The sequence below is a fragment of the Telopea speciosissima genome, chromosome 5 (assembly GCF_018873765.1).
Source record: "Telopea speciosissima isolate NSW1024214 ecotype Mountain lineage chromosome 5, Tspe_v1, whole genome shotgun sequence".
Lineage (NCBI taxonomy): Eukaryota > Viridiplantae > Streptophyta > Magnoliopsida > Proteales > Proteaceae > Telopea > Telopea speciosissima.
The window spans coordinates 42,001,476-42,012,187 of record NC_057920.1 but is presented as its reverse complement, the minus strand read 5'-3'; the positions used below and the strand labels follow the sequence as shown (position 1 = coordinate 42,012,187).

At 41.2% G+C, this 10,712-nt stretch overlaps 1 protein-coding gene across 1 annotated transcript; it reads left to right on the top strand.

Annotated features, from left to right (window-relative positions):
* The first annotated feature begins 9,858 nt into the window (after positions 1-9,858).
* LOC122662987 (uncharacterized mitochondrial protein AtMg00810-like) lies at positions 9,859-10,209 on the top strand. Its single transcript, XM_043858692.1, has one exon. The coding sequence runs from the start codon at positions 9,859-9,861 to the stop codon at positions 10,207-10,209; it is 351 nt and encodes a 116-aa protein (XP_043714627.1).
* The last annotated feature ends 503 nt before the right edge of the window (positions 10,210-10,712 follow it).

Sequence of the window (10,712 nt, the reverse complement as noted above, 5' to 3'; positions counted from 1 at the left end):
GCCCCACCTCCCCGAGGGTAGAGGCACAACAAGGAGTACCCTCGTCGTTTGATTTCACTTCGAACACGATGCATGATGCAGTTAGTACAACAAAAAGGGTTAGTCAAACATGTCTCAATCAATCAATGCAAAAGAGAGAAAATTCTTGCGTTCAACGGTAGCATCTAGTATTTGAATGCTTGACCATCAATCCCTAGTGAAGTCATCACTATGAGGATCCGTATCTTTTTCCCACGGGCACTGGGATGGCGCGCGGCAGGGTTTTAAGGTGTGTTTCTTATCGGTTTGAGGGAGAGAAGGAATGCGTCTTCTCAAATGGTATGGTGTCAATTTATCAGGGAATGGGGGTCATACAATAAAATAAAATGGAGTCGCCACCTAGGGTTAGGGCTTAGGACCCATTGGGGTAGCCCTAGAAGGGCTACAAGACTTCAGTTGTTCTTATCAAAGATTCGGGGTAAGTGGTCAGATTACGAGAATGGGAAGGTGTTAGGCACCCACCTCGCCCAGATAAGTCGGTCTTTCTACTAGATGCTTGTTTTCGAATATTCTCCCTTTATGAATGTCATATTCCCACATGTATGGCTAAATAATGATACACAAACTATTTAATTAAATTAAACTATGTTATACTAACTACTATACACTACACGAGAGTACTTAAAAGGACTATATTGTACTGAAATTAAAACTTAACGGAAGAAATGTATACCTGTATGCTTTAAATAATTGCAATTATGCAGACGTCGTCCCCTAGTTCAGGTGGTGGCAAAAGATTAGTTTTTATCCCTTTTTGTCGGACAGAGTAACGGCTTGTAAATGTCGAAGCTTACGATCACGGACAGAATAACGGTGTTCCAAGGCTTTGGAAACTAGGGGCTTAAAGGCCGGACAGAGTGGCTATGCCATGGGAGGTTTCCCAGATTTAGGCAAGGGTTAAAGAAGCAAGACACTCATAGCCCGGACTTCGGACAAAAGGATGAGGCTTGAAGGTTCAAAATCTGATTGGGGAAGAGCCCCGAAACAAGGAAAATAAGAAGAAAAAAAAATTGGAAAATTGGAGCTCTAGGGTTGCCCCCTCTCCCAAAAACTTCAATTATTCAAATGAGGGGGTGACCCTCTTTTTATAGGCAAATTTTGGGATCAGCGACGCTGTGGAAAACATGTGGGGCCGTATGGCAAGGCGCGACAGGGCAAAAATGGAGAAAAAAATGGTTTTTGGGAGCGCGCAGTGCCACACGATAGGGCCGTGCAGGCCACGGCACTGCACGGTAGGGTCGTGGTGCCCCATACAGTGCAGGGCACTGCCTTGCAGGGCTGCGATCGTGATGCTGCCTTGTGGGGGTTGCACGGGCAATCTGGGGCTGTCTGGGGGGTCGTGCGCATGATTGTACGCCTAATGAGATGAGTGGAGATGTTTTTTGATGCAGTGTCGGTTTTGGGGACATTGCTAGTCATCTGCGTCCGATCGTTGTCATCCCTGGGGGGTAACAAAATTCAACGTCTACACTTGATACGACCATCAGTTTATAACCAAGCCAATCGAACATGAGCGTAAAGTGATCTCCGAAGATATGGAGCAATTTAGTGTCCAAGCAAGGTTTGAGAACTTAGGTTGGGATCCTATGCTACTACTCGATGAGTTATGCTACTCGAGGTTAGTTAGGTACTTCTATTGTAATCTGAATTATTGGCATGATTGAATTTAACACGGGGCAGTTGACAACCATGTGAGGATTATCCAATGAGGGGGATTGTAGATATTACGCTCCAAGGACTGACAGGTAGGACTTCTATGAACCAAAGGAATATAAGTTGGTGTTTGTCATGCTTACTGATGGGCGGTCACATATTAGAGTGAAAACTGAGTTGGAATTTGTGCCCTCAGCTTGGTTCTATCAAGGATCTATAATCACAACATTATGCCCAAGGGGGACCATCTGACAGACGTTTCCCTCATGTATGCTTTTGTCACTTTTTATCTCTGCACAGGTCATGCTATCTGTTTACCTTACTTGATCATGCGTACTATGGTACACTACGCTATCAATCCCGAATTCAGGAACCTTCCTTACTGGAGGTTGTTGACTAAGATCTTCCAGCATAATGGAGTGGATTTCTGGGGTGAGCCGCACTCAAACTAGCGAGAGGTGCATTTCAACAAGACCTTACTCAAGAGGATGGGCATAACTGAGCAAGAGTTGTCTCCCACTAAGACTTTGGAAGGACCCGTGAGAGCTCCCATAGACACCGATGAGGAGGAAGAGGAAAGAGGTGAAGAAGACGAGATTGGGGTTGAGTTTGAAGTTGAGGAACCACAGGTAGGAGCACATGGTGGCTTCCCTATAGATAATCAGCCTGATACCTATGTTCTTGATGTGGGTGGTCCTTCTACTGCTGCCCCACCTCCTACAAATGAGCAATATATGTGAAGTCAACTTATGTATCATCTCGACCACTTTGATAGCTGCTTCAACATAATGAAGGGATTGGTGAAGCAAGTGATTGATCAAAATAAGGCTCTAGACAAACAGGTCGCAATCCTTAAGACACAGATGGTCCAGTGGACTCCACACTTCCAACAACATCTGCCACCACCACTACCTCAGTAGTAGCAATCTAGGTGTAGTTTCTTTTTCTTTTTCTTTTTTTGAAAAGCTTATGTAATCAGTAGTATCTACTGCTGAATTTCCATGTTATGGTTCAAGTTTTAGTTTAGTTTCTCTTCTCATGTCTTATAGTTCTACTTATTGTATCCAGCATCCTCATTGTCGAATTTTGTATCACAACTCATTGGCTTATATATTAATATGAATTTACATTAATGAAATCTTATACTTATCTAAATTTTATTCTTTTTTTATCATTACAGTTTCTCATTGCCACTAGGCAGCCTAATAATCAGTCTCTATTATCTATGGAAATTTTTAGTGTAGGCTTTTATTTTAGACCTAGATATAGGTTCACTTTTGGATTTGTGAACCGAAGATGCTGCTATATTGGTGTTGAGAGTGCCTGTAAGAGTGGAGCACGAATGCTCTGATACCAAATTGTCACACTCCGCCCTGACCAGTCTAGGCATGGTATGACCGGATGCCATCAAGCATCCCAAAGACCTCTAGGATCTCGAATGCAACGTTCTTACAAAGCACATACCAATGCAAATAATCAAATCCGCAAAAAGTAAATAAGCGGAGGCAAAGATTACAAATAAACCCAGATTGATCTAAGTGATAATTTACATATATGTACCGAATTATAGTGTTGTCCTTTACATCCAATATTTACATAATTACAGAGTGTTCTTAAAAGAAAACTTTATACAACAAAAGGAAATATAAACACAAAAGATAATAAAAGACATGCCTAAACCATTAAGGCCGTCTACAAGAAGGTGCACACAACAGACACAAGTCCTGTCATGTTCCTCGGGTTCTTGTTCTAGGAACTCACCACCACCACCGTCCACGTACTTGTACTCAGATGATCCATTACCTGCACAAACATCTAAAAAGAAATTTTCACGTGTGAGCTCCACTGAGCCTGATGAGAGGAGATACATGCAAGCACACACAGATAGTCCAGTGATGCATTATTTCAATCTTTATTTAATTATTCATCTAACAAGCAAGCTAAGTCACTAGGCTTAAGCTACTGCAATAACTCGGAAGTATATTGGGTCACCTTCCTTATCGTTGCAATACCTCCTCAGCTATTACCATGGGATCCACCGCCGCATTACAATATCTAATACCCAATCATTGGGCAGACCCCGATAATCAAGAACACCCCGATCCTAGTATCCCCCCACTCTAGACACCGTGTGGTTGATTACCCAACACCTAACCCCTATTGGTAAGGGTTGTAACTTAGGTAAGAATCATCCTAGCCATGAGTTCTATATGATGATATGCTGTGTTCAAGAGTGCACCGTGTTATACACGTCCACTCAGGAATACATGGGTAACCATAGGGAGCATCATGATGACATAACCAATTCATAAAATCATTTCTACATTAAACTAGGCTATCCATAACAATAAATTTACCAAATGTCCACACACAACTCCACAGTTCAGCAGTACTCCAAACATGCATGAACACCACCACACATATTCAATGCTTCTATATCCAAATTTATCCATAATCACAATTCTAGCAATTCATTCATGCATAAACACCAAAAATAAATCCAACCCCAACTCACCTTGAGTTTCAGTGAGTTCAAGCTATTGAGAGAAATCCTCAATCCAAAAGAGTTGAACCAAATGATGATTATACCTTAAATAACCAACACAAAATATTAGGAAAGCCATTTGAGAGCTTAGAGTAAAGGAACACAAAGTGCAACAGAGGCATCCGGATGCTCAAACCTGTTAAGGTCTGGACATCTGGCCATGACCATCCGGGTTCCTAACAGAACCCAGATTTTGCAGAATTTGAATGGTTTGGTCTCCAAACCAAGTTCTAACAATCCAAAGGAGTTAGGGAAGATTGTGAGCATATGATTTGGGTTAATTTGCATTAAATGCATGCATGATCAAGGGATCTTACATGCAATTATAAATTCAAGTAAGAAATTGAATGAATCGAAGAAGAAATTAAAGAATTGAGTTGTAGCAACTCAAGAACAACAAAAACAGAAGCAATAGGTGATTAAGGGCAGAATTTGAAGCCATGGAAGAGATTAGGAGGTTACCTATTATAGATCAACACATTGAGGAAGAGAATTCGATAGCATGCAGCCCAAATAAGGAGCCTCCAGACTCTCTCTCCTAGCTTCCTCTTCTTCTAAAATTGTTTTTAGTAAAAGACTTTGAGAAATGAATTCTCAAAGGCTGATTGTTACATTTATACAGTGGCCCTTAGGGCTTGTCTGGCTAAGACATTATAGAATGGTTTTGAAATAAAGTGATTCTACACTTTAGTGGGTACTGATGCCGAAACTGGGAATTTGTGACTCAAGTAATAATTAAATCTCAATGATATAGGACACGGGTTATTTGACTAAATTAGAATGTGCGAGAACCACAGGACAGAAATGACCTTTTAACCAGTACGACCATCCTGTGGTGGCAATCTAGCCAATATGGCTAATTAACACGGATTACGAAAAAAGAATTTTGTTTGAATGATTGGAGAGGGTTATTACCTATTGTTCGGCATCCAAAATGGATAGACTTTACATGTGTTCTGTCTAGCACCCTTCGCATGTAAAGGCTATATGTGAGGTTTTTTTAGATTCTTCGGATTCCACAAGGGCTATATTAGATGGTTCTTCGGAGTTTGGTATTAGTGAAACGGGGTATTGATCCATTTGCTCAACATACAATGCCCACAATGCGGAGGCATATATAGTATTTGAACCTGAACTAGAAATCATACAATTTCAATTAGACCCGATTTGGGGGTGGGTTTTACAATTCAGGGCCAACCCAGCCTAATCAGGGTTGTTGGAGTAGATAAGGGCATAGATCATTATATCTTTTATTATTATGCTTTATTATTTCCGCATGATGTAAGGGCAGTTTTATCCTTTAGTTTTTATTATTATATAAGACATTAAGTGACCTGCGATAGAACATTCTATTCTACCGTAGGTCCATCCTCTCTTTTGGATTTGTGGCTTCTTCTTCCTTTCTCCTCTTCCTTCTTCTTCTCTGTTTTTTTTTTTCTAATCTAATTGAATAATTTTTTATATTATATCATGGTATCAGAGCCTATTTAATCTGGAGCCCACACTCATGATTCTCTCCTAAGTTACCTTTATCATTTTTTGCTTGTGGTGTGCAGCCACCTACTGCTATCTTTATGTTGTAATCACACTCCTTCGAAGGATTAATGGAGTGATTTCTATTGTTACCTACCTTACTTAATGACTGATTGGAGGTTTCCCTCAAATACACTTGAAGATTGCTGAGATCGATGCTAGGAGAAAACCCTGACAATTATTAATTTTTCCTGGGAAGTTTGTTATTCAAGTTTTTTTTCCAGCCTACTTCTACATGGTGCACAGTACTTCTAGAGGTTATTACAATGCTGTTTGACTGATGGTGCTACTTATTTGAAGATTTCCTTCTTCTTCCCAGAAACCCTGACACTGGGATCGATTTTAGCCTTATTTCTGGCCTTGGTTGCTTCTATTGGTTATGGTATTGGTGCTGTCAATTACTTCTGCCATGACTGCAATTAGTTACCCTTATTACCTGCTGCTAGTTTTGGTTGCTACTTCCTTATCCTACTTCAGAATCGATTACCTTGGGGCTTGTTCTTATCGAGTATTTGGAAGGTTGCCTACTATGACTGATTCGAAGACCCTCCATGACAATGTCAATGTTCAGATTACCTTCATAAAGTTGAAGGGGAATTCCAACTACTTATTGTTGGCACAAGCTGTCCGAGTTTACATCATAGCTAAGGACAAACTTAGCTACATTACTTCTCCTCGTAAACCTGATTCTAAGAAGTACATTACTTGGAATAAAGAGAATGCTATTATTTTGATCTGGTTATGGAACAGCATGGAACCGGATATTGCTGCGAATGTTACGTTTCATACCATGGCAAAGGGAGTCTGGGATGATCTCAAGGAGACCTACTCTCAAGAGAAGAGTATGACACGTATCTTCGACCTTTACGAAAAGTTGTTTCAGTTTCACCAAGGAGACAAGTCTCTCCAAGACTATTAAAGTGCCTTTAAAGGCATGGTTGAGGAACTAAATGTTTTCCAGCCTATTACTACTGACATTGAAAAGTTGAAGGCTCAATGGAACGAATTTTTTGTATCTAAGTTTCTGGCTGGTTTAAGTCCTAGTCTCAAGGCTGTCAAAGGACATTTGTTGGCTGGTGAATCTGTCCCAACTTTGAATGACACCTTTTCTAGGCTGCAGTGCATTACCTGTCCCAGCTCCAAGCCTAACACTAACCCCAAGGAAAATTTTGCTTTTACTACTGCTAGAGGCTGTGGTAGAGGTCGTGGTTCAAGGGGAGGACGTGGCTTTGGTGGTCATAATTCTGGTAGCAGCATATTGATAAAGCAGCCCGATTGTGTTCTTATTGTGGGAAGACAAACTACACTGTTGACACATGCTGGTCCAAGCATGGGAAACTCGAATGGGCTCAAAACTTGGCCAATCATGCAATTTCTGAAGATGGTACTGATTTTGTTACACCTAGTGATACTAAGGCTGGTTCGATTGTGGGAGATTCTTCTACCAACATCCGTGATGAGATGCAACAACTCATGCGATGCATCAAGAGTTTGGAATCATCCACTTCCACTTCTGGGGCATCCATGACCACTGCCACTCTTGCTCATGTAGGTACACCTGCTGCTCTCTTTTCCACTGCTTCCACACCTTGGATCATTGATTTGGGGGCTTCCGCTCACATGACTGGTAATTCATCTGTTTTTAGTTTCATTTCTTCTAGCTCTTACACCCCTCTTGTTATTGTGGTCAATGGTTCCTCCAGACCTGTTACCGGACATGGTACTATTCCTCTTAATTCACATATTTCTCTTTCGTCTGTCTTACATGTTCCCCAATTTTCCTTAAGCCTTCTTTCTGTTAGTCAACTTACAAAGAATTAGAATTATTTCGTAACTTTCTTTCCTTCTTACTGTGTTTTTCAGGATTTTCACACGAGGAAGACGATTGGTGGGGGATGTAAGAAAGATGGACTATATTATCTGAATGGTGCCGCCCCGTCTACTTCAGCTGCAGCGACTACTGTTGGTGGAGAGTCTCCATTTCAATGGCATTGTAGGCTAGGACATTTAGCTTTGTCTAGATTAAAAGTTATTTTTCCCCAGTTTAAGTCTTTAAATAAATTAGAGTGTGAAGGCTGCGAGTTGGGCAAGCATCATCGTGCTACTTATCCCTCTCGCCCTTTGCCCCATAGTACTTCTTTATTTCATTAGTGCATTCAGATGTGTGGGGCCCTTGTCGGGCAAGTAATAGACATGGTTTTCGGTATTTTGTGACTTTTGTTGATGATTATTCCAGAACTTGTGTTTCCTAATTTCTGCACTGAAATCAAAAATCAATTTAATGCCTCTATAAAGGTTTTTTGGTCTGATAATGCTTTGGAGTTTGTTCAATCTGAGATATCCTCTTTTTGTACTGCTAATGGGATCATTCATCAAACTACTTGCTCCTATACTCCCCAACAAAATGGGGTAGCGGAGCGCAAAAATAGGCACTTGCTTGAAGTTGCTAGGGCCCTCATGTTGCATATGCAGGTGCCCAAACATTTTTGGCGTGATGGAGTCCTTACTGTGTGTTTTTTAATTAAACGAATGCCTTCTTCTGTTCTTAGTGAAAAATACCTTTTTCCATTTTGTTTCCCAGTGTTTCGAGTTTTGGTTTGCCTCCTAGAGTTTTTGGGTGTGTTTGCTTCGTTCATAATCTCCATCTCCATAGGGATAAATTGGACCCTCAGTCAACCAAATGTATCTTCCTGGGTTACTCTAGGACCCAAAAGGGATACAGGTGTTATGACCCTCTCACTAGAAGGCAATTTGTGAGTGCGGATGTCACCTTCTTCAAAGGTACATCTTATTTTTCTGCTCAGCCCACCGTGTCCAGTGATCCATTAGCTTTGTCTAACCCTCCTCCCTTCCTACCAAATTTGTGAGTGCGAATGTCACCTTCTTCAAAGGTACATCTTATTTTTCTGCTCAGCCCACCGTGTCCAGTGATCCATTAGCTTTGTCTAACCCTCCTCCCTTCCTGCCATTGTTCCTATGACTACTCCACTACAGGTGTACTGGAGTAAGAGGCCTTTTGGGCAGCTCCATACAGATCAGACTAGCCCTTCTGCATCGTTTCCTGTACCTTCCTTAACCTCTGGTGGAGATCCAGTCTACCTATTCTTCCTAACTTACCAGCTGATTCTGATCCTGATGACTTACCCATTGCCACTCGAAAAGGTAAACATTCATGTACTCAAAAATCTTTAGTTACCTATCCTATTGAGAATTTCATCTCTTTATCTCATCTTTCATCTTACCCTCATAGTCTTACTACTTCTTTTTCCTCTTATACTGTCCCTCGCACTCACACTGAGGCTCTTATCAATCCTGCCTGGAAAAAGGCCATGGATGTGAAAATGGATGCTTTACTGACTCGACATATGTGGGAGTTGGTGGATTTACCTCCTGAGAAAGACCTAGTCAAGTGTTGTTGGGTGTACATTATTAAGTATCATTCTGATGGGTCTGTTGAGCGGCTCAAAGCCCGCCTGGTAGCTAAAGGGTATACCCAAACTTATGGTGTTGACTATTTTGTGACCTTCTCTCTTGTGGCTAGATTGAATTCTGTTCGCTTCATTATTTCTCTGGCGGTGAACTTTGATTGGCCCTTGTACCAGTTAGATATCAAGAATGCTTTTCTTTATGGTGACCTTCTTGAAGAGGTCTATATGGAGCAACCTCCAGACTATATTGCTCAGGAAGAGAATAGTGGTCGTGTGTGTAGGCTGCACAAGGCCATTTATGGGCTGAAACAGTCTCCCCATGCTTGGTTTGAGAAGTTTAGTTCAATTGTGACTAGTTTTGGCTTCACTCAGTGCTTCTCAGACCACTCTGTGTTTTTTCGTCGCCAAGGAGAGAAATTGGTGTTACTTGTTGTGTATGTTGATGACATTATTGTGTCAGGGAATGATGAGAGTGGAATCACTGAAGTGAAAAATTACGTAGAGCAGCACTTTCAAACTAAAGATTTGGGATAGCTTCACTACTTCCTTGGGATTGAAGCTATTTGAAGTAAAAAGGGAATCAGTCTGTCTCAAAGGAAGTATGTGTTAGATCTCTTGACTAAAACTGGTATGCTTGCTGCAAAACCAGTTGATATTCCTATGGATCCTAATCACAAGTTTGGCTCTGATGATGGTGAGGGTCTAAAGGATGTTCATTCCTACAGAAGCTTGATTGGGAACTTGTTGTATTTGATAGTCACTAGGCTAGATATTTCTTATGCTAGTGGAGTTCTCAGCCAGTTTATGCAATCTCCTTGTAAGTCTCATTGGGATGCAGCCATTCGGATTCTTCGATATTTGAAGGGGGGCCCTGGGAAGGGGTTGATTTATCGACCTAATAAGCATATGGAGCTTGTTGCCTACTCTAATGCAGATTGGGTAGGTTCAGCTAGTGACCGTAGATCTACTACTGGATATTGCACGTTCGTTGGGGGAAATCTAGTAACATAGCGAAGCAAGAAATAGACCATGATTGCCAGGTCCAGTGCTGAAGCGGAATATAGAGCCATGGCCCATACCACTGCAAAGTTGATGTGGGTTAGGTCTCTCCTACTTGAGATGGGTTTTTCAATTCCAACCCCTATGAAGATGTTTTGTGACAACCAGGCAGCCATATATATTGCTAGTAACCCTGTTTTTCATGAAAGAACTAAGCATATAGAGGTGGATTGTCACTTTGTTCGCAGCGCCGTTTTGAAGAAGCTTGTTGAGACACCGTTTGTCTCTTCGTCTGATTAGATCATTGATGTGTTCACCAAGTCCTTGTTTGCTCCTACTTTTCGGTCTTATTGTAACAAGCTGAGCATGGATAATTTATATGCTCCAGCTTGAGGGGGAGTGTCGGAGTAGATAAGGGTAGATAGGTCATTATGTCTTTTATTATTATGCTTTATTATTTCCGCATGATGTAAGGGCAGTTTTGTCCTTTAGTAATTATTATTATATAAGACATT